This window comes from Leptinotarsa decemlineata, unplaced genomic scaffold (genome assembly GCF_025532065.1).
Source record: "Leptinotarsa decemlineata unplaced genomic scaffold, Ldec_3_MD MMD2_tig00000576_RagTag_RagTag, whole genome shotgun sequence".
NCBI classification, from domain to species: Eukaryota; Metazoa; Arthropoda; class Insecta; order Coleoptera; family Chrysomelidae; genus Leptinotarsa; species Leptinotarsa decemlineata.
The window spans coordinates 3,343,074-3,368,413 of NW_027412551.1; the positions used below are offsets into that span (position 1 = coordinate 3,343,074).

Genomic DNA, 25,340 nt, shown 5'->3' on the forward strand with positions numbered 1-25,340 from the left:
TTACTTTTGGACTATCCGTTATATAAAGTTTCAAAGTAACATTTGAAAACTGGCTTATAGGAATAAATATAATGAAAACAAAATAAAAAAATAATATAGCTCCCTGAATCGGTAAAACAACTAGCATTCGCATGCTTTTTTGTAGGAGCACTTCAACTACTTGGCTAATTTTACTAGTAGGCAAATAACATATTTCAATTATGTAGAGTTTATTGATTTTCTTTCCGGCTATGATTGAATTTGAGTTTCAACATTCCTCTATTGAGCGACCTATACCGACAAATTATATTTTCGATATAATTCAACTTTATTGTTGAAGAGCTGTGTTCACAATTTGAATCAGTTCAAAGTTGTTAATCAATATTTTAGTGAAGTAGTCAGTTGGATGTACTTTCTCTCTACAAGGTTTTTTGAAAATTATTTCTAATTGCTTGTATTCCATTCAAATAGTTGAATAAATGTTTTCAGTTGAATACTTTTTTTTTTCATATCACAGAAGCGAAGCGCAGATATTTTCAAGGTCATAGACGGTAAGAAAATCAAATGACATGTCTCTATCATATTTTTATTTTCCGACGATATGAAGGTAGCACCACTTTACGCTTCCAGTTATTGACAGTTCAGATAACGTTCCATGACTTACGATTTTTACAATTTACACTAGTTTTCCTCAATCAAAACTATTGCGTCTACTGTAAAACGTTTTTATTGTGGAACTGAGATCGTAGAACTAAATTCTTCAACTAGAATAAATCCAAAATAAGCACTGCTCCCAACCATCAGAATAAGACTGGTCTAGTTTATCTCCTAAAGAAGCTAACTCAGTTGAAAAAGCACGTCGGAAGAATGCTGCAGTTCTAATGTTTGAGAACAATGCTTGTTTTGGATTTTCATTAGGAATGCAATATTTGCAGTACATTTTCTTCAATTTCAGTGAGATTACTGCATCTAGTTTGTCAGATTGGGTTACATTTGTTACATTGTTGAATTTGTTTTCAGTAGAAAACTTCTCATTGAGTTAGTTCGATTTACCCGCTAGTACTATCGGAAATATGAGATACCTTTCCTGAATTGGAATTCTGTGATCCTTTGATCTGCTCATGATAAGTGGATGCTGTTTCTAACCGCTAAGTTCTGTTTGTGATTCGTTTCTCTGAAGCTGTTTTCATTATCAAGCCCCAGTTCACTTTGAAAAGTCTTGATGTCCCGAACGGAGCCGACTGAAACCGATAAAGTCTCTCTCTGGCATTGATATTCGATTGGGCCTGGGCCGCCATTTTGGACTGTGGGGAGTGCTTAAGTTGAGGATATCAGTGTTCTATATAATTTTTCACTATTGAAAAGTTATCAAAATTTCTAGTTAGTCATACCTATGGCTTGTTTAAATACTCTGAAACAAGAAATAAGGACATTAGAGTCTGTGTTCACAAAAAACCATGAACGGTTTCAAATAATCTCGGCTAGTGTTGATGAATTGAGTTGTAGGTTTATTGGAAACAACGGTAAAAAATATGATATCCATGCGAATATCACGGTAAGCAAGATCTTCCTAATTTTACGTTAAGTTTCCTTTATGAGAAATAAATGCCTAATTAGCTGAAATTGAATATAACTGGCACAACAAAGGATTTTATCCATTTTGTTTTTTTGACGTTTAACATATGTACATACCATACAGCTGTAATTGTCAAATGTTGACATAAATAAAGAAATCTGGTTTACGCATAATTATGATATAGAGTGTCCCAAAACTCATTGTACCGATTAAAAATTATACAGGTATTGAAGGTTTTTCATTCTAAATATGAAACACAAAATCTTTTACCTAAATGACACTTTTTTTCTTTTGATAAAGGCAAGATGTCTCTGTGGAACTTTCCAATACTGGTAATACTATTACTTCAAGGCTCCCGTTTTTCATTAGAATTTCAATTTTTCCTGAGTTTTAATAATGAAGTAGTACTTTGTGTTCATCAAAAAACATCCAATTTGTTTTTGTGTAGATTTAGGCTCATGGGTTAATTTATCTCAAGTTTAATTCAGAATTGTTTTTCAACAATTTCATGCTCCTAAAAAGTCATGTATATTTAAAAATCTGGAAGGTGTTTAGTAGTCCACCTGCAAAACTCATGAAGTTGAAAATTTGAATCTATTGAATAGATGAATGATTCAATCTATTGGCACACAACAGTTTTAACGCCATTGATTATTCTGTTACAAAATTAGCTGTTTGACATGAGGAATATCCAAAATTTTATTACACTTTCAAAACTTGGTATATTAAATAATCAAGTTACAGTTTGTTATTGAAAATAGCTTTATCGTTTTTCAAAGTTTTCTCAGTGATAATCAGTATCATTTATTATAGCATTTGTGCCAAGACAAAAGTTATATCTCCAAAACATGGATTTTAAACGATTCAACTGCTTCTGACGTCGAAGATCATTGACTATGCAGTTTATTCTTGATGTTTGGGAAGATGAGATGAAGAGATATTTCAATATATATTTTGGGGAGAGTATAAAAGATATTGTTGAAAGTATACAAAATCAAACATGGATTGAAAACAAAGAAAGGAAAAGTAAAAATACTTTGAGTATCAAAGAATCAGAGAACATTGTATCTAGCCTATCAAATAAAAACAATAATGAAATATTGAGTATAAAATTCATCAAATGCACTTTTGATATTATATGCAATGCAATTCTAAACTTCATTAATGTCTCTCTACAAACTGGTTCTTTCCCGGAGAAATTAAAATTAACGACAGTAACACTTATACCAAATATTACGAGCACAATAGAAGCAATAATTTTTCGTCCTGTTAATACATTGCCCAAACTGGGAAAGATTTTAGAAATAGCAGTGTATAGACAAGTTGAGGAGTTTTCAGATCTCAATAAAATAATTATGTTGAAGAATCAATCAGCTTTCAGAAAAAAACACTCATATGCAACATTATTGCAACTATTTCTAAATAGAAAAAAAATGGATCAGGGAAAGTATATTGTGGCTGTTTTTGTTGATTTCAAAAGAGCTTTCGAAACTATGGATAGCATTTTGATAAAAAGTTGGAAATATTGCATTTCTATGGTACAGTTCTAGGATAGTTCAGGAGTTATTTGAGCAATAGAAGGCAGCGGACCAAAGTGGGTGATTCAATTTCTGAGGAATTAACAATTCAATGTGAAGTGCCACAAGGCAGTGTGTTGGGGCCTCTTTTATCCATTTTGTATTTGAATGACATAGGCTTGAGTAATACAGAGTGTGAATTCATAAATCTTTTTGCAGATGACACACTGATTTATGAAAGTAATATCGATCTAAATGCAGCCATTACAAAAATGAATAGTACATTGAAAATATTGGACACATTTTTGAAAATGAACAAACTGAAATTGAATGTTCAAAAAAACGAAGGCAATGATAATTGCGAATAGATATAAATATGATCAAATAAACATAAACGACATCAAAATAGAAAATACTCAACTACAAATTGAAATTGAATTTAAATACCTTGAATTCATTGTTGATAATAATCTGAATTTTTACAGGCATGCCCAGTACACCAAAATATCCAAAAAAAAAATGTTTCTCTTTTCAAGAATATCTAGTCATCTTTCCATAAACTCTTGAATTACTTGCTATAATTGCATCATTTAACCACATTTTGGTTATTGCAGCTCATTATTATACTCAATTACAAAAAAAGCAAATTAGAGGGATGAGGGTAATTATGGGATGTAATAAATTAACACCTATAGCTTTAATGCTGGATGCACTATGACATTCATCTTCGAGATAACACAGGGAGGTCAACCTGAGTATTTTAATAAATTTGTTATTAATCAGAACATCCACAATTATTCCACTAGAAATAAAGTAAATTTCCACATAAATAGAACAAATCTGAAAATGGCCATGAATTCTCTGTTCTTAAAAGGTTTAGATTCCTATAATAGACTTCCACAAATGATTAAAAATGCAAGGACAGTAAAATTGTTTAAACACAAACTAACTGAATACATCAGAAGTCAACCAACCCAATTTGTTTATTAGGCATACAATAATATTAGTGATTAGTTTTATATTCATGTGTACTCATTTTCTTCTTCTTCTTGATTTGAAATTTCAAATAAATACTTGATTGATCTAATTCTTTTATATATAAAGAAATACTAATGTGAGTGTCAATTTTATAGATATAAAGGTATTTTGAATCTTAAGTGAATGTATTTTGAATAAGTCAAATGTTTTTTATTAGTGTATATTAGGAATTACTATTTAAATAAACTACTACTACTACAAAAAACTCATTGGGTGCTACATCAGTACTTGAACAGTGAATAACCCATTAATTCAATATTTTCACTGGTCAAGTAGGCAGTTGTTTGAGCCAATGTGTGAGATCTCGCATTGTCATGGTGGAGAATGATTCGTCGTCTTGAGTTGTTTCTCATCATTTGATCAAACACTTCTGGCCAACAAATGGTTGTGTACCAGTTAGAGTTGAGTGTTCTACAGTTCTCTAAGGGTATTGTTGTCAAATGACCAGTTTTTCAGAAAAAATAGGCAACAATTTGGTTCAAAGTCCTCTCGAGTGCGAACAACTTTTGTTCGAAAGACCTACTCAGTTTACTGCTATTAAGTTTCTGGCTTATATGCATAGATCCATGATTCGATACCTGATCCTTTTTTAAGAAAGTGTCAAAATATGCTGGATCCAAGGTATACCATTTTTTACTGTCGAAATGTTAATGCATTTTCGTTTTTATGCAATTCATACCAATACCTAGGGATGTCTGAATCTCACGATTAGTCACATGTCTATTTATTCATGAAAAAAACATTTTTTGGAAAAGGTAGTTTGTGTCTAAATGTTCAACATTATAATTAAGACATAACAGTACCCAATTTCATCAGTGAATTCTGCATTAAATGGAAAATAAATTTCTGTTTAACTTTATGAAAAATTTATTTAGTTTTATTATAAAATTTTACTCTTTTGAGTTGAATTATTGTCGCCATATCAATGTATATTACTGTTGGACGTCAACACCTTTTCAAAAATATATATTTCATGACATTATCTTATGCGAAGCAGAAATTATTGCCAAAGTCAAATTTTACGCTGTTAATAAAAAATTGTTATATGATGTGGACATCATTGGGCAAACTGTATAAATTTATTGTGAGTTCTTTATAAATTATGTGAAAATTACATTTTACTGATTCACGTTACAAAATTTTTAGTGTACTGAATAGATTTTTTTTCTCCAAACAGAAGTAATATCGACTACAACTCTTATACACTCAGATGCATAAAAACAGCCACTTTGAAATGTTAAGAAATTTTGACATTGAATTACTTTTTCATTTTGAGCCTGATTTAATATTTTTTTTGATAAATTTATTCCAGATTTAATTCATGGTTCAGATTTCTTAATAAGTTCCGATCTATACACATTATACAAGGAAAATATGTTTCTATCATCTTAAGTTAAAGACAACCTGTGGTGACATTCATAACCATCCCATATGGAAGCTTGGTTCAATCAGAATACATTGTTCTCTGGATGCAAATTGAGCTTGTCTGGGACCAGTTAGGTAGAAGTGTGAGAAATCTCGATAAACCACCTATGAACAAAAATTAACTTCGTGTGGCGCTTATAGAAAATGGAACATGTCCCAGGAGTATTTATTTGAACGCTAATTAATGGAATGCCTAGGAGAATGAAAGCTATCGTCCAAACTAGTAGTGGCAACACCCGTAAAAAAAAATTGGTCGATTGTTTTCTTTTCTATATGTTAGGTATAGGTCAATTTTTAAATAACGTTCCTCTAGGGCAAGAGGTGACTGCGGTTAGGTGGGATTCAAATTCTGGAATCGTACAAATTTCTTTGTTGAGTTTTACCAAATTTAATATTTTATTGCTTTAAGTTTTTATTTTTTTATTTTGATGTTATGTAACTTTGATGTACTGTTGTATCAATTAATATATTCATGAGTTGAAAAAAACGTTAATTTTGCCCTAAATATTGTGAAAAATAATGATTTATTCAATAATTTATAAATTTGAAATGAATCATGATATGAAAATGAATGAATAAGCAATGTATAGGGAATCCAAACTTGCATACAGAATGGTTTTGAGTGTGATCCACAAGCTGTATTTCACCACAGGGTGCGTTGAACCTAGGTAATAGAAAGATTACTTTGTTGTTCGTTGTATAATATATATAAATCGGGTCTTATTAGGAAAAATGTTTGGTGTGAATTAATCAGGAATAAATTTTTCCCATCAATTAAAAAAAACAAGAGTTATTCAAATTTTTTAACATTTCAATCTGGCAGTTTTGTATGCAGCAGAGTGTCTAAACAAATTTTCGGTAATTTCACCATTAATAGTGTTTCTTTGTTTTTGTCACGGAAAAGTTTGATAATGGACATTAATTTGGGTTTCATAAATTACACCTTACATTTTGATCTCCACAAACTTTGTGGAGATCAAATACTAGTTATACATTTCAGTGAAATACTCATTTTGTGGACTAATTTCCTTCTCATTTATATTATTTTATGTTTATTTCATTCATGAACTGTTGTTTTGAATATTTCCTATTCTTAAGAATGAATATGGGAGAATGCTAATGGGGAATGTTCCTCCTGACGAAAATCAAGTAGTTTTCATAAAAGAGCTCTAAAACAACGCATTTTAAACTTATCATTTCAACCTCTTTCTTCAAAAAAGTATTCAAATACTTAAAAAAAGAGGAATGAAATAATTCATTCAATATTTAAAGGGATTCGTTTCTATTTCACCATTTGGCAACATCGGCAGCACAGACATATATAGAATCGCTTTGAAAACTCATATAGACTAAACAAATTTCCAAGTCTGCCTTGTAGGCTTTTTCTTTTTTTTCCAAGTGTTTGCATTTCGAAGTGTGAGACCCTCCAACTTCATAGTTTTAGAGCCCACGATCTGAATAATTTTCCGCATCAGAGATATTTCATTTCCAAACAAGTTATTCACTTGAAGGTGATCACTTGGTGATCTAAACACGTGTCGAGGTGTTAAAATAACAAGTTGGTGTTGGGAAAAAAATTCCAGTAATATTCATTACTACACCAAAGGTTCCAAACAATGCATCACAAGTATAATTATTCATATTTATGTTATTTCTGTTACTCCCCTATATCTCGTGTTTACAAGGATTGGCCTATGTTCAGGATGTCATGAGTTGTTTGTTATTAAAAATTGTAGCTCTCATCTCTTTTATTAGTGTTATTGCTTCCCTAGATCAGATGGTGTGTATGCATTGTAGTCACAGCCAACAATGTGCTGTGATCAGTCCCTCACTAGCTCTTGTTGGTGGTTCTGCACTAACATAAAGAAAAGCCACCATTAAGTACCTGGTACAGATTTGCTCAAAGATGTTTTATCCTTTTTGAATGGTTTTGGGGTTACTGGTTACTCTGGAAACCTGCAAAGCACACTAGTTAGGGCCCGCCACTTGGGAATGAGCCTGTTGGGGGTTACAGGTTTCCCCACACGAGAATAAATATACACATAGCCTTAGCTATTACGTATGGTTTTGATTTCTGTATATAAATGGAAAATTGAATTAAAATGTCTCCAGAGCTAGAATCAATACCACATTTACAAAAGTGGTTAATATAATGAGTAGAACTAACCAGTCACACTAACCAACCAGTTACTATCTGAATATTAATAGAGTTTTTTCCCAACACCAAACTGTTATTTTAACGACTCGACAAGTGATCATCTTCAAGAGGAACATCAAACTAATCATACTTACAAAGTTATCCTTATTTATACCATACCTCTTCTAGGTACCTGTGTCTTAAGTGTCTTAAATTAATTTTACAATGTGTCCTTATGTAATGATCAGGTAAATCTAATAATTGAAATATTATTTTATTTTAACAAGATATATAGTATACTATTAGGTATTGTTCCACCATCGTTATTCATAATATTATTATGTTTACTTATTTCTACACTCTCATAGGCATCTAGATGCCTGTTGCTGTTACCTTGTCTAACCAATCTTAATGAACTGAAGTCTGCGGAATGGTTTTGTTGCAAAATATGATAGGCGACTTATGATTTTTCAGGTCTTCCATATTTTGATCTTTCTGTTGAAGATGATCACTTGGTGATTGAAACATGTGTCGAGGTGTTGAAATAACGATATGGTGTTGGGAAAAACTCCAGTAATATTCATTACTACACCAAAGGTTCCAAACAGTGCATGACGAGTACAGTTATTATCTGACAAAACATTCATTATTTTATTCATTTTGTCATAAAATCATGATTATTTTATAAATGGCTCAAATGACTTCTTGAATGTATGGTAGAACTGGAACCTCGGGTGTACAGTAAATCTAAAACAAACACTGCTCACCAACCACCATTTCCTGATGAAACCAAGTTGATGAAACGCGTGTGGAGAAGAGTATTGCAGTTCTTGTGTTTGGGCGTGGTGCTTGTTTTGAACGACCTCATGATTGAAATTTTGATTCCAAAATGGTGCTGATACTCTTAAATATGAATTCAACTCTTTTTGACGTTGCAATGAAAAATAATATCAGTGGAATTATTCGTGTCTGGAAGTGGTTGACAATGTTTCTTGGTGAATGTTGCAAGATGTGACTTCCATTGCCCAGGTTCAAAATTTATAGAAAAACAAATGACAAGTTATTGAAAATAATAAGAATAATTGGATCAAATTAGGGGGTTAAGCTGGTTACAAAACAAAAGTAATGTCAAAAAATGAGCATAGATGACTAGGAGCATAGATGACTAGCAAAAATTATAAGAACACTAAATTGCAAATTAAAGAATTATTATTGTAACCTAAAATGAAATGATTATGGATTTAACAATCAGTGAAATGTTAATTATATACTATTCATGATAATGAATAATCAAGCCGTGTTTCACTACGTGATAGCTCATCAGTTGTACTGGTACGTCAAACTATTCTACCATATATTTTATAGAACACTAGGTAATAACAAAACTCAATTGGAGAAATGATTCATGCTTGGAAAACTAGTAGATTTGAAAAAAAAATGATAACCCTACAATATTACTTCTAGGAGAACAGGTAATTTGTAAATATGTTAGTTATTGGCATTTCATGTCAAAACTTAATTAGATACATGATTAATTCAGGCAAAACAGGTAGATATTGATGTAAAACATTTACAATGCTACATTACTTCTAGAAAATATGGTAATTATTGACTTTTTATGAAAACAATTCTAACAAAGGTGAGTGAATAACATCTTGTTGGCCGTTTGAAAAGAAATTTGGTTTCCGTGTATCAATTTGCAAAGATTACTGCAGGTTTCATTTTTGTCTTTCATTTTCTTTATGTAATATGTCGTGGTCCACGTTGAAATCGTGGTTATTCTCTTAAAGGTGGCAAGCATAGATGGAATTGGTTTTCTTCAGTCCACCTATGCTTGCCACTTTTCAACATGAACTCGACATATTAATAATAATAATAATAATAATAATGTTTATTTTGAAAAGTTTCAGAAATGAATCAAATTCACAAAATACAAATAAACATGATAGATCTCACTGAAGTGGTGAATAACTTACATTATTCACCTCTTGTACATGAGTTTACTTAGCGTGCTAAATATACTATAACTCCACATAAAAAAAAAAACAAAAAATATATACATATAAACACATATACACATTCATATTATATGCAGAAAAAGGAGAAAAATCAAATTTGTTGGAATTTCTGAAAATCAATAAAAACAAATTTTCAAGTTTCCTTTTAAATAGCCAACAAAAGGTTATTTACTCACCATTGGTAAACATGTTTTCCTAAAATGTCAATAATAACTATATTCATAACTTAACTGTTTTCCTTGAAATGATATATTGTAATTGTTTGATCAAAATCTACCTGTTCTGTCAGAATTAATTATTTATCGATTTAGGTTCTGGAATAAAATGCCAACAATTGAAAAATTTATAAATTGCCTGTTTTACCAGAATGAATCATTCATCTAATTTAGTTTTTTAACTACGTACAAAATAATGGAATATTTGAACCAAACAAGTTTTTCAAAATACTCATATATATTATCTTTCAGCATCAAATGGTCATTTGGTCGCCAATAATTATTTTCAAATAACATTTTAATGTGTTATTTATATGTATTTCTTTTATGTGTTTAACATTTCATTTTTATTGCAATGACCTTTTTCAAGTTCTGTGACCTGTCATAGTTATAAATGTATTTATATATAACATTGTAACAATTCAATTTGTCACAGTTTATTACTTGAAGATAAAATTAAAAGAAGATCAAATAAGTAGAACAGCCTGTATGACACCAAGTGTACATCGTATTTAGAATAACTCCATTATACAGAGACTATCAAAATGTTTTGATGTCTAAAATTTTACATTTGACAAAATCAACAATAGATGATAGGAATATTCACTATGCGACACATTTCCACTTTTCACATAACAGAAGTCTCTATCTCTTCAAATTATTTGACAGATAATAAAAGAGTTCAGTCAACCATACCCCAACCTTGGAATGATTCAATTCAAACTGAGGTTCACTGGTATATCCATTTTATTTAAACCCATGGCCTTTTTGCATACCTATTGTTTCTGCTGGAGAAATACAAGAATTAAGAATTAATTTTGTTTTCGAGATTCGAAGAAGGAACTATCAAAAAACCGTTGAGTGCATAAAAGAAATTTTAAGTTGTTGAATTTAATTCATATTTTATGGATTTGAGAAAAATTTCAAACAACGAGTTTTGTTAAATGCAAAGTATCTCAACAGATTAATTAAACAAATTAATTAAATCTCTCATCCAAGGTAAGCTTTTCTTGTTTCACTTATGTCAACCTTTTATGAATCCTCGTTTCAATTCCAGGTCTCTTTTCTTTTCCCTTTTTTTTTGTGTTCCTATTTCACACAACATTCTTCATAGAAAATATTGGGATAGAGTATTGATCCGTTAAAAATTATTCATGAAATCAGAGTTATTGATACCACCAAGTTGAAGTACCAATATCAATATCTAGGACATTGTTTATGGATGGAATACTCAATTTTTCAACTATCAGGTTTGCAGAAGATTTTGTCAAGGTGTGACATTCGTTTTTCATTTCATTGAAAAGTTACATTCAAAGTTCTAAAGATCATATATAATTTGTCATTAAAATATATATTTATGGTGTAAAGCCTGAACATACGTATGCGAGTACTATGGTAATATCTATTATTGATTTCCTCTGAGGTGTATATATATATATATATATATATATATATATATATATATATATATATATATATATATATATATACATATTTTGATTGATGCAACTAATTTTCCTTTATTTTGAGTATTTCAATATTAAATTCTACAAAAAGGATTTGAAGCTTTATATCTTCTATTAATTATCTGCGAGCGTTTTCGACAGTTGGTAGTACTGTCATCATCTAGCACTCCTCAAACTGAACTGGTCATCCTGTTGTCTGTCTCTTTATATGGTCAGAGCGTCTTAACTCAGGTATTTCAGGTACTTTAGGTAAATTTGCCTGTACTTGTTCTGCATCAGGTACTCTTCTTCGTGTTAGATCTTCTCTAGGAATGTGTATGGTTTTGTTTAATATATTGAATGTGAGATCTTGTTGTGTTTTGATTTGTACTTGTTCCTCGATAAGTGATTTATGACTGTTGAATTTATGGATGTTCAAGTTTTCCCACCAGAGAACATAAAACTAATAAAACAAATCAACAAGGGAAACCGCATGGACATTTGGGTTTGTTGTTAACTCACGACCCATTTGCTCACTCAAAAAAAAAATACTGAGAAATCGTAGGCACAGAGAATACCCAAAAAAAGGGTATGACATAATTAAATAAAACTCTACGCTACTCTGTATCTACCAGTCCAACTGATGAAAGTACAGTGTAGTAAAACACCTCTCACTTAAAATTTATTGTGAAAATTCTATGATTATTATCATGTATAATTGTTTTAAGGACAAAACTTGACGTGTTTAGTATGATGAAGCTACAATGAAGCACGTCTTGATTAAATTTTATAATGTGAATATTGTATAATTATTATAATGAATTGTGTTATTAATTTTCATCTAGTAACGGGTCAGTGTATTCATAATATAAATATACAAAAGTGAAGTAAAAATACATTATAGTTAAATAATGAAGATAAATGATGAAAAATACCAAAAGAATCCAAAATAAGAAGATATTTCAGGCCAAGTTACTTCATGATGTTTCGATTGTTAGTATCCACAATGCCTTCGGGTCATAACTGAACTATTCCTGATAGTCGAAATGATTTATAGGTCACTTTTGCGCTTTCACCTCTCCCCACTCTCTCCTCTCGCTTTCTGTTTTCTCGCTTGATTAGAGGTTTCCATATGTTGCTTATCTTGGCTGAATATATCACTTCATGCAAAATTTATAAATATGATAGATTACTGACTAATTGGACTCTTTTTACTTAGTAACTTTTCGTGGTGAACTTTCCACTTTGCCTTTTATAACACTTTAGCAACTCTCTGTTGATCTTTATTTATTTCTCAGGTTGTAGAAGGTTACGAATCCAAAAAACCATCAAGAAACCTCCTACACAAAAAATAATATGTTTAAAAAAATTATAATAACACCTTCCTAGAAGTTTTACTATAAGTAAATACATTATCGAAAAAAGGGCAAGAAAAATCTTACAAATAACTATAGTCCAGTCGCTTTGCTACCAGTGATATCAGAAATCATTATATCCTTAATCAGCTGTTCATTATTTTGAAATTCAACTCAGTACACCTCTAATTTCACTGTTCAAAAACTCTTTCATTTGGAGAGCTTCCTGAGAACGTTTTTCCAAATGGATATAATCTGCAGCGATTCAATTCCAATGTGAATCGCCACTTTTGCACAGGCACCGCTTTTAGAGCGCCTTAAGGATTTTCTTGTAGTGTAAAACAATTTCATACATCTGACAAACCAGCCTTTAAACATTAGTTTATTGTTTTCAGGAAACCTACCCAGCAGTACCACCAGTTTGGTTTGCAGATTCAGAAGAAACTAGTATAACAAATGCTGTTCAAATTTTAAGTAATACAGTAGGTTTGGATAATCATGTCCTACATCAGGTGATCATTCTTCTTAGGGAACTATGTCGTCTTCACACCCTACCGGAACCTCCAGATTTGGACAGACTGCATCTCTTAGACCCCCAAATGACCAATCGGTGAGTCTTTTAATCACATGGATTTACTAATTTGAAATAAATCTTGATGAAAATCCAACCTAATAATTTTTTACAGTGTGTCACATTTAATCTGGAATACCAATTTGAATTTTCTTAGACAACTATTTTTATAAGACAACAGAAATCTGACCTTCAAACGAATTTTTAAACAGGATCGGTTCTTGATACTTCGCGTTTCATTGAAGATATTTCTAGTTTATTTTTGAAATTAATAATGAGTGTGCCATGAAGAGAAAAAAACAATTTGACATTCGTATCTTTCAAACAAACTCAATGAGATTGCTGTGTTGATTTTTGTTATAATTGTAGTGAAAATAGAATTAAAATGCAGTTAACTTCAAGGGAAATAATTGAATAAGTTGTATTACCCAATGGAATTAGATGTTCATTTTCTAGAATAACATTGGATTTAGCTAGACCTACACTATTTTTTTCTCTACCTTAATGGTCTTCACATGTTTAAACATAGTGAAACTACCAAAATTACCCAATAAACAAGTGAATCATCTATGGTAGTTACTGCACAGTATTATCATTTCAGAAAAACTTGCTACTTTGCAACTACTACTGAACATTGAGCGACTGAAGCGTATTTTATTAAAAAAAATCTGTTACCATCATAGAAATTCGAAAAATTATTTAGATAATATATTGCAATGAAACGTTCGTATGGATAATATCTATCCAAAATACTCATTAAGTCCTGAAATTGTGAGCGCTGAGCATAATGACCCATCTGCATTTATTTGGCCAAGTTTTCTCTGTTTTTTTTTTAATGACATAACATTTTACCCACTATTGGTTAAGTCATATTACAGAATTCCAGTAGTAAAAAATGCAAACTTTATGGATGGCACTGTCTGTTAGTCAGTCTTTAATTAGGGATTTGATCAACTCTGGCACTATTCCCTTTCTCAATTTAGCCCTCTCAATAAGTATTTTTCCTTTAACGTCACCATTTTCGGTATAGATGCTTTTTTATCTGAACATCAGGCTTGTATTCTACATTCACAACAAGAGTAAATTTCAAATATCAGATGATTTTTATTTTGTGATCTGCGTAATGTGTAAGCCTTTCAGTTTACATAAAACAATAACTATTTTGAACCTCGATTTATTATTTTATATATTTACTCCTCAAAATTTTAAACACTGCGTGTCAGATGAGTACATTTTTGTTTTTTATTATGATGTTTATTTCTCAACCATAGATATGAAAAATTATAGGTAAATACCGCTAGTATTAGTAGATATATTTTCATTAATTTATCAAGAACCGCACATCGGAATTGAATTTTCACCATTGAATTCAAATCAAATCAAATCAAAATATACTTTATTGTCCGAAGATTTGCATCTTATTGACAAAGTCCAAGAAATACAATGTTGATATAAAAAAATTACTAAAAAAGTATAAATGTAAATATAAAAAAAAGTTCTAAAAATGTATAGATAAAATACCACCATGTATAAAGTGATGGTACAATGGTAGTAAAAATGTTAGTAATATATTATTGAAAGGATTCGCTAAAATACTCTTCCAAACTATAATAGGGTCTATCCACAAGGAGGTTCTTCACCGCCTTTTTGAAATGAACGTTGCTTAAATTTGCAGATCTCATTTCTAATGGTAAATGATTGAACAATTTACCACCATTTTAGTATATGGAATCCTTGATTAAACTCGAAGTTGGGATGGGAAGTCTAAAGGTATAATTGCTATTGCGAGTAGCATAAGGAGTAGAAGCAAAGTTGAACTTCGATTTATGTTTATAAATAACGCAAACTGTCTCTAAGATAAAAAGTGCGATGACTTCAGTTAAGAAGTTGATAATAATAACTTCAATAATCCCAAGAAACATACATGTTTATACAGGGAAATAAAAAAATATAACAAATGAGTTCCTATTATGTATTAAAAAAGAATACAATGTATAAAATAATAACATATCAATAGATTTGTAATATTTTTTCATTTCTATTTTGAATTTAGTGATAACATTGATATTTTTTTACGTTATTGAGCAGGCTTATAAATGTTGATTCCAGTGAAATACAATTATTTTTTTTCCAAAATTGCTTCTTATTTGTACAGTTTTTAAACAATTCAATTGTCTGATGATATGATCATGAATATCAGAATTAACGATATATGGAATATTTGATTGTTTATTATTATTTTTAGTTGAATTAATAAAAATACTAATCTTGATTTGAAGAGATAATCTATGTGTAATAGGTTTCTAGGTTTATATAGTTTAGCTGGTTAATGGAAAAACATATTTTGAACGTATTTTTTATTTGTTGGCTCTAAAAATGGTTATTTATAAATACAATTTATAGTTTTATTTTGTAGTGATTTCAATGGTTTCCACACAGATTTTATGCAGCACCTCAAACAGATATTAAATATTGTAATTTTGAATAAATCAGACTGAAATAAATAATTTTATGATATTTCAGTTGGATTTTTTTCAATGGAAACTAGTAGTATTGTATCATTTCTTGTTTATAGAATAAGTAGCAGTGGTGTTGAGGCAATGGAAGATGAAGGCCTAGATAGTGATGCTGATATCGATATAGGAGACAGCGATGCTGAAGATGATAGTGACGCTGATGAGGAACTTGCCATGGAAATGGAGGATAACAGACCAAAAGCTGATGAAATGGGCGTAGAACATTTAGCAACCTTAGAACGTTTAAGGCAAAATCAAAGGCTGGATTACCTTAAGGTAGTTTGAGTAGGGCAATCACTTGATTGAAATCAGAGATAAAAAATATAATTTTAGTTCAAGATTCGTTAAAAATTTGTATTCATAAATTGAAACCTTCACATATTTTCACTGACCTCCATTTTTTCATAAATATATTTATCAATTTGTAACTTTCAAATTATCCTTTACAAAGAATATGAATCCTAATTTGAAAGTAAAAAACAAAATGTTGCAATGTAATGATAAATGAATCAATACAGGTGCTTTCACTTCATGTCTTCAGGCACATTTAGGATTTCTATCACTGAACCATTGTTACATTTCATTGAAAAATGAATTTAATTAGCATAGTAATAATCTTAGATGACTGTAAAAATATTCAGATACAGTATTTGAGCCTTTTTTCGGTCACCAGTAAATATTTGCATTTATTTGTTGTAGAATGCAACAATAATGTCAAAGGAAGGAAATGTCACAGATTAGGAAAATACAGATGAGGAATTCTGTTCGTTTTTATATTTGATATGCTGCTGCCGCTTCTAGACATTTAAATAGGTTGTAAAACTTGCCACTTTCTTTTTTATCATTTAGAATGCCTTCCATAATTAGTTCCAGGTTTGAAGTTCCTGTAACATAATTATTTCTTGATTTTGAAGTATTGTTATATTGCCTACAAATAATGAAAAATCTAGTGAAGCAATGGTAACATTCAGAACATGATTCCCAAAAAGGGATTTTTTTGATAACGTACGAGGTATGTTCAAAAACTAAGATGAATTTTAATTTTTCTCAAAAAATGTTCATTTATTCATCAATTTCTATTTTGTTCCCTTCAAAGTCGGTCGGTAGCCAAGCAGTTCGGTGTGTGTGCTTTGTTCACTCACTCGAATTGACTGCCGTGTTGGTCGGTGGTTCAGTCCTAGTCTGAATGATCGATCTTCACTTGCTACCGTCCAACCCGTGTTAGGAATCACACGTTAAAAGGTAAGACCTCGTTAATCCTTAGCTCGCACAAGTTTCGACTTCTGAGGGTTGTCGTTCGTAGGGGTGCGACAGCTGGTTAACGGAAAAACAGATTTTTTTTTTTAAAGTAGTCCCCCCCTCAGATATAATACACTTGTGCCAGGGTTTTTTCCATTCCTCAAAGCAATTCTGATATGCACTTTTAGGGTAAATCCTTGAGCTCTCTCTTTATCTCTTCAATTGTTGCAAAACGGTCTCTTCAATCTTGGGAACAGCCAAAGGCGCAGGGGACCAAATCTGGTGTATACGCTGGCTGAGGCATGATTAGTGTTGTTTTTGAACAAGCCATGATGAGTGAGTAAGTACATCATCGTGATGCAAAATTCATGAATTGTTTTTCCACAATACCAGACGTTTTCTTTGTATTGCTTCTCGCAAGCGGACCGCTACTTCAATATAATACTCCTTATTGACCATACGACCATGAGGCAAGAATTTCTCATGCGCTACGTCATGGTAATCAAAGAAAACAGTGATTAAAAGCCTGACATTTAAACTTTGCCTGCCTTTTTTAGTCTTGGCTCTCCTGGACTCTTCCATTTGGACGATTGGACTTTGGTTTCAATGTCATGACCACATACCCATGATTCGTCACCAGCTATGACCCTTTAAAGCAAATCTGGATCGCTGTTGTCGTCACTCAACAATTCTTGAGCGATGCTCATGAGACTGTTTTTTTGGTCAAAATTCAGCAATTTTAGAACAGACTTCGCTGCCACATGCCCAAAATTTCTGAAATCATTGCATGGCATGAGCCAACCGATATGCTGACATCCTCAGCAACTTCTCTGATAGTGATTCAATGATTCTCCATAACAATTTTATTCACTTTCTCAACATTTTCATGTTGGTGGGCGAGCGTCTTCATTCACATCTTCCCGATCTTCTTTGAAAATCATGTACCACTTGTAAACATTTTTCTGACTCGGAGTACAATCACCATATGTCACTGTCAACATTTCAAGTGTTTTCAAGAACTTAATTCCAATTTTTACACAATCTATTTTTTTCGAAAGCAAAAAATCGCCAACACGCAAAACACTTCTAACTTTTATGCCTCTCACCAACAAACTAAACAGCTGAAAGTGAATATATGTTTGAGACGAGCGCAGCAAAATAAAAAAAAATCTCTAATCGAATGTAGGTAGCCCGCGAAATTTTAATATTTACCTTATTTTTTATTATTCCCATTGAATAATAATTGTATTTGTATCACTGTTTTTTTTTTCATCTCGTTTTGCCAAATGTCCAATTCCCCTCAGCTCATATGCGATGTTTTTCAAAATTTGGGCATATGTCTTTGAGAGTTCGATGACACTAGAAATCATTGATTGAAAATGTATATTGATAAAAACTAACCTGAAAATGTAGTTCGTTTCATGTGTTGAAAAACTTGCAGGTTGTTGAGAAAGAAAACTTCTAAATAAGTTTATAAATTATTGAAAATCATATTTTTCAAATATCTGATTCATTCAAAATTTTCATTTACCATTGTATCTGTCTCTATACATGAAATTTCATAAACTACTCAAGATTTGATCTCCTGGGCGGTTCGACGTGGGTGCTTTGTTCACTCATTCAATTGGCCGATGTGTGAGTCGATGGTTCAAGCCACAGGCTGAACGCTCAATTTTCACTTGCTAGTGCCCAACCCGTGTTAGGAATCACACGTGAAGAGGTAAGACCTCGTAGTCCTTAGCTCGCACAAGTTTCGACTTTTGAGGGTTGTCGTTTGTAGGGGTGCGATAGCTAGTTAACCGAAAAAACATATTTTTGTGGAGATCAAATCGTGAGGTGTCGTTTATGAAATTACTATGGATCTTCATCAAGTAACGGCCGAATCAATCAGAAAAAAATCTATACATGAAGTTTTACTATATTATTAATATTAATAGTATCAAAATTCTGGTAATACATAATTTTCAATCCTTATATTCTTTTCAGGGTTCAGTTTCTGGTTCAGTCCAAGCAACAGACAGACTGATGAAAGAACTGAGAGATATTTACAGATCAGATTCTTTCAAGAAAAAAATGTATCAAATCGAACTGGTGAATGATTCGCTCTATGAGTGGAATGTTCGTCTCATGTGTGTCGACCCTGATAGTCCCCTCAGTCATGACCTGCAGATTCTCAAAGAGAAAGAGGGTAAAGATTCCATTTTACTGAACATGTTATTCAAAGATACCTACCCTTTCGAGCCTCCTTTTGTTCGAGTTGTTTATCCAGTTATTTCAGGTAAGAAAAAGTATATTAATTCCTATTTAGAATTTTTTATAGTAGACAGAGTAGATAATGAAACTGACACTCTAAATAAGTGCCTTAAAAACCTTTTTCTGTAGCAGATTGGATATTGTGGATAATGAAGAACTCATTGGTTAACTATTTTCGCAAAAGAAATGTTACGAATACTGAATTTGATATGTTGAAAATAATGTGTTTCTTTAAATCCAATTATGATCTTTTCTAATTCATCTATAAGCAGTTCTGCATTCTAATCGAATATTGTTAATATGTGATTCTCTCCAATTTATCATATTTCCCTAAAACCCTATAGACAACAGTTTATTATTTAAAAATGTAAAGCACACTGTATTGAAAATAATTAAATCATGGACTGACTCCTTTTAAATAAATTATATCTCTCTACTTACCCAAATGGTTAAAATTTAATTTCTTTCAGGGGGTTATGTTTTGGTGGGCGGTGCCATTTGCATGGAGTTACTGACAAAGCAAGGGTGGTCCAGTGCTTATACAGTTGAAGCTGTGATTATGCAGATATCGGCGACATTGGTGAAAGGGAAAGCTCGAATACAATTTGGGGCTCCCAAAGTGTGTACCCAGGGACAGTATAGTTTAGCACGCGCCCAACAGAGCTTCAAATCTCTAGTTCAGATACACGAGAAAAACGGTAAGTTTGGCTTTAGAACTAAATTTTTGATTACTTGTCAGCCTGATCAAAATCATAATATACTTTGCCCTAAATTGTTGACAAAAATAGAATTACAAAATGTGAAAATGTATGTACAGGATCATAGATTATATATATCATTCATATATTTATCAAGAGTATAATAGAATTTAGCCAGAAGCAACTCTTTGATCTGATAATTGGACTGTTTTGGAGCCAGATTTTTTTATTGTACAACTCAGTGATTAGAAGCCTGGGGTATGTTTCAGATATTACTAATATATGTGTTGTGGTAGCCATATTTCTCAATATGGAATAGAGGCATTCAACAATGCACTACCTAAATTTATTATAGGATCAGCCTTGACTGAAAAAGGTTTCTCCCTTTATGTGGTCACTCCTGATGAATAGTCTACTTGAAGTCCTTCACAGTAGAGAATTAGATCTGCAAGCTTATGTAGATGGCCTTGTCGTCCTGACGAGGACCACATCGGGAAGTGTAGCCTGTAATTTCCTTCAAAGAATACTGAAGTTATTTACAATTGATGCCATAGGGAGCAGATGTTTGTAATCCACAGCAAAACTGTGATATTTCCTTTCGCTAGGACAAGTAATCTGAATGATCTATCTACACGTTTCCTCGGTGGTGAGTTTATTCCATTTGCAATGGAGGTGAAATATCTGGGTGTTATCCTTGATACAGCTCACCTGAAACGCTCATTTTGAAAAAATTTCACACAAAGCCAAACTGCCCCCCTTGGATATCTCAAACGATTTGTGGAAAATCTTGGAGATTAGACCATCAGATATACACTGTGCGACACCCATTACTAATCAGATCAAAAACAGGCCGATTTTTTATACAATGGGAACACCTTCCTTTCATAACCTCAACTGGCATGCCTTCTCCCCTTAAATCTTAGATTTATAGTGTCTTTATTATTAATAATGAGCTTAAATTTATTATTTGTCCTATCATTTCTAATTCCATTGATAATTTTCAATTCAGGATTATTTTGTTTATACTACTGTAGTTTTAAGTTGGTCATATGAAATTTTTATAATTTTATTTGTAGTATTCCTAGATTTATTCATGGTGTGTTATAATTTTATTCCTTATATTTCATTTTTTCAGTGGAAAACCTTTGTGTAATGTTGCATGAAATATGCATATCCTTTACTACCTTGTCATCTGTATACACAACATATATAGTTATTTTCTGGCATTAAAAGACACCCTCTACTTTAGAGTCAAATCATCTGCTATTTTTTTTTGTGAAATCCATATTAACTCAGAGTGAAAGATGATTTCATGAATATTGGATTAACAATTTTGAATTTGAGAAATAAAACATCCTATGTTTTCATACCACTTGTATTTGTAACTAACGTTACTGCAGTTTCATCCTATAAGGACATTTTCAAACGAGAACAATAAAATTTGAAAATGTTCAAATAGGACGAAACTGCAGTAACGATCTACCGATAAACAAGTGGTATAAAAACATTTCTCAATTTTTATGATGCTCTCCTACCTTGGTATTAACGGATACATCCATCAATTGATTAACAATTTCTCTCAAAAACTAGCAGAAACTTGCATATCTTCTCCAAAATTTGAAAAGTCGTTTCTGAAATGTTGATCAAGTTATTCAAACTCCTAAACTTGCAATAAACATTCATCTCTAAAGCCAGTAACAACGCCTGAAAGTGTGTTGGTAACTTTTCTTAAACTGTTTTGAACTTGTGAACCATATTGAATGTTTCAAGAGTAAATGAAAGCTTTTTTTCATTTATGAAATTTATATCTATACCAATACATAATTATTTGTTATTTGTAACAAAGACAACTATTTTGGTCCTAAGATGATTAATTAATCTATTTTTTTAAAGGTTGGTTCACCCCTCCAAAAGAAGATGGCTAAAAATACTGGATTACTTGCACCTATTTTGTTTTCCCTCATTTCTCGGTATGCGTTAAACGCATCATTCTATCTCTGTTTTTGTTGGTAATAAACTAAACTGTCTCAAAAGTAAACATTGTTTATATTAGTGCCTATGAGTAGCCAACACCCGTTAGTGATCTTTTGAGTTTTTGACTTTTAGGGAGATGTGATAAATGTGTAATTTGAGTGGAATATTATGACTGTAATTTTTTTGTTGTAGGAGTTTGTATCTCTGGCCAGTGTTATGGTGTAAATAATTTTTTCTATGATATTCAACTGTGCAATCATACCACTATTTATGATGAAGTTTCTAATTAAATTTTTTTAGAAATCCATTTTTGGGGAGGGTTTCAAATAGTCTTGGATAATGCAAATATTTGTTGATTATTATATTACCAGCAGTACTGTGCAGTACTACAGATGGAGGTTGATTTTTACTTACCTTCCGTTTCTGTCTCATTTCCTATTGTTATTTCGTTAAATAATATTTAAATGGCACTGTATACACTTTTTTCCGTTTTCCTGCATTTTATGACCATATCTGTTGAAAATTCGTTTAACTGAAGCTTCTCATTTTCTTGTCATTAAAGTTGTTTTGTATTGTCATCATGTCATCTGTTACTTTTTGAATAACATTATTGCTCTTCGTCAGAATTCAATTTTTCTAATATTTTAAGAGACAAGCTTTTTTAAAACTAAATGACTGTAGGAAAAGGAACTTGAAGTAAAAAATCAACTTTTACATCTTCATTGTTGATTCATTCGTATGCTGATCTCTACTTTAGTAAAATTAACATTTGAACAGGGGTGTTGACTATTTTTTTGTGTTGAGTTTAAACATGTTTAAAGCTATATTTTAACACAATGTATACTTAGGAAATCACATTTTAAATTCTCGTCACATGTCTACTATGATGTCAAATGTTGCTAAATATTAGGTAAACTGATGAAAAGGATATAAAGATTTTTCGTATTTTTTTTTGTGAAAGTTGAGTTTATACATATCTTTTTAGGCTGAGTTGTGCAAGAACTGCAATTAAATAACCTGAGAAATTATTCGTTCACTTTATACATACAGAAAATTGGGAGCAAATAACACAGTACACAATGCATTTTATTGATTCCTTTAAAGGAAAATATTGGTTTTTTCAGAATTTCTCTAATGAAAACTTGAATTTTTATTCAAATAGTCAACGTCCCTATTATTTCTGGTTCCTCATGTTTCAACAAGATCAGACACTAAATATAACTTTTTATGACACTGTATGTTTTAGACCACTTGCACCATGAATTTGAATTGTATTGCCATGTGTGTGTGTTTTGATTAAAACAAAATCCAGTGTATAACTGTAGATTGGTATTTCTTGGGTCCTTTAAATTTTTTGTGAAGATAATGATTTCCAAATAATCATTTAATATAATTGAATCGAAACTTTTAAGGTGATCTATTTTTGTATATATTGCATACAGACGAATGCTAAAAATAGCGGCACATAATCAAATTTCATTGTACTTTGGGTTTTTAATTTTTCATTGTTATATGTATGTTACATATTTTATATTTATTACATTTATTAGGGTGTCCACCAACCTTAGAAAAGTCGAGAAAGTTTATACTGGCCCTGAAAATATGTATTGTACATATAATAAAGTAATAATGTTACTTGTTCTCCAAACTCATCTAGTTTATCTCTTAAAGTTAAGTGCAGTATTGAATATCATTCATGCACTATAGTTTCATTGAATCTATCTACAAATGTACTGAAGAAAACTAGGATTCAACAAAATAATTCAAACTTATCTAAAATTAAGTTGCCAAGTAAATTTCAATTATTTTGGTACCCAATGATTTGTTTGAGATGATCACAATGTAGTACCGCATTTCTACAATCCCTGTCTGCTTCTATGGTTCCATTCCAAACTTCATTATTTCCAAACTATGATTGTCACACAAGATGATCATGGGTGGGATGTCATAAGCCTGGTAACTTATTTATATAGATATATTTGTATGTTTTTGAGTATGATCATCTCGTACAGAACAAGGTTACATTTGTATTGATATTCTCTCATATAGATAAGTTCATTTCTTTCAAATATTATACTTGCATCCCATCAACAAGATCACATCGTAGAATAAAGTTGCAACAATCATCTAAGTGTATTTTCAAAGAAGGCCTTATAAAGAAATCATTAAACAAAACGTTAATCAAAGATTCACAAATTGAAGAAAAAATTCGGTTAATGTTATTGTCTTCAAAATCATTTTTGCAGAGGTACTTCTGTCGTAAAACCCTACGAATACACTAGATCTATGATCAGCCTGCAGTCCACTCCTGTTTGTTGCTTGTATTGAAGGTATCTATGGCGATGTCGGCAAAAATTTCTTATACAGCTAGTTACACATGTTCTGACTCGTCTCTATTAATGCTAACTTTTGACATTTTAATATATGGAGTTGAAAGTAAATTTCAACAATTGAATATAGAAAAAAAATCATTATATAAATTTTGGGAAAAGTAATATAGACCTTACCAGTGTGTCTCTCGAAGAACTAATTGATCACTAGGACAGAGGAAAATTATGAATGACTATTGCCTGGTAAATCCAGTGTAAGTAAAGGCATCATAACTCATTGGATTTTCGAAAAATTTCACAAAATTAGTGGACACCCCTGTTTGAATATTTTTTCTATAATGATAAATAATTAGTCTATATGGCAAACACTTTATAATTTATATGTTTTCAATTGAAATATTCACGAAACTAAGAGAATGGCCAGAGAAATCCAGTAGTAGATTCAACAACTCATTCATTTGATCTTCACAATTTCAGCTCTTTATGTCTAATAATATCTTGTGGAACACTTTGAAAGAGTTTAATCTCGGATGAATAAACAATTTGAACTGATTTAGAAGTAATTTAAGACACGTTTATCCTACTAGAATTTCGTTAAAACCTTTACTTTAGGTTTTAAACTTCTTGTATATAATGTAATGATAAAGTATACACGAATTTTCGTGGTTTTTTGTTATTTTCACTTCATTTGTTTTTTACTCATCCAATTCTCTATTTCGATTGGAGTTCCCCACAACTGTTCAAAATGAAAATTGTACAGTAACTTTGGTTCTTATACTCTTATTTCTAGTTATCAATTTATTATTTTTTCATTATTTCGATTGGCAGCAAAATGTCAGATATTGTATATAAACTTGTTTTTCTCTGATCAGATCAACTTTGTCTGTGACCGTGCTTTTAATTTAGTTTTTAAAGTGAATAAACTCCATTATTATGTATTTGTGTCATTATTCAATCTCCTCTCCATTGTCATCTAGTGAGCATCATAAGTGTTACCCCCCTATATAACTCGTTACTGGACTTTTTCCAGAAAAATCGACAAGACACGTCGACT

General features: G+C 31.3%; 1 protein-coding gene across 1 annotated transcript; it reads left to right on the forward strand.

Annotated features, from left to right (window-relative positions):
• The first annotated feature begins 1,186 nt into the window (after positions 1 to 1,186).
• Positions 1,187 to 25,224, forward strand: LOC111505254 (ubiquitin-conjugating enzyme E2 Q2). Its single transcript, XM_023160030.2, has 6 exons — positions 1,187 to 1,534; positions 13,101 to 13,315; positions 15,852 to 16,068; positions 19,018 to 19,309; positions 19,755 to 19,982; positions 21,876 to 25,224. The coding sequence occupies exons 1-6, from the start codon at positions 1,373 to 1,375 to the stop codon at positions 21,905 to 21,907; spliced, it is 1,146 nt and encodes a 381-aa protein (XP_023015798.1). The 5' UTR covers positions 1,187 to 1,372; the 3' UTR covers positions 21,908 to 25,224.
• The last annotated feature ends 116 nt before the right edge of the window (positions 25,225 to 25,340 follow it).

Coding starts and splice junctions, on each gene's coding strand:
- LOC111505254 (XM_023160030.2), top strand. CDS start 1,373: ATGGCTTGTTTAAATACTCTGAAACAAGAAATAAGGACATTAGAGTCT. Junction 1,535..13,100: donor ATATCCATGCGAATATCACG/GTAAGCAAGATC, acceptor TATTGTTTTCAG/GAAACCTACCCAGCAGTACC. Junction 16,069..19,017: donor AAAGGCTGGATTACCTTAAG/GTAGTTTGAGTA, acceptor TATTCTTTTCAG/GGTTCAGTTTCTGGTTCAGT.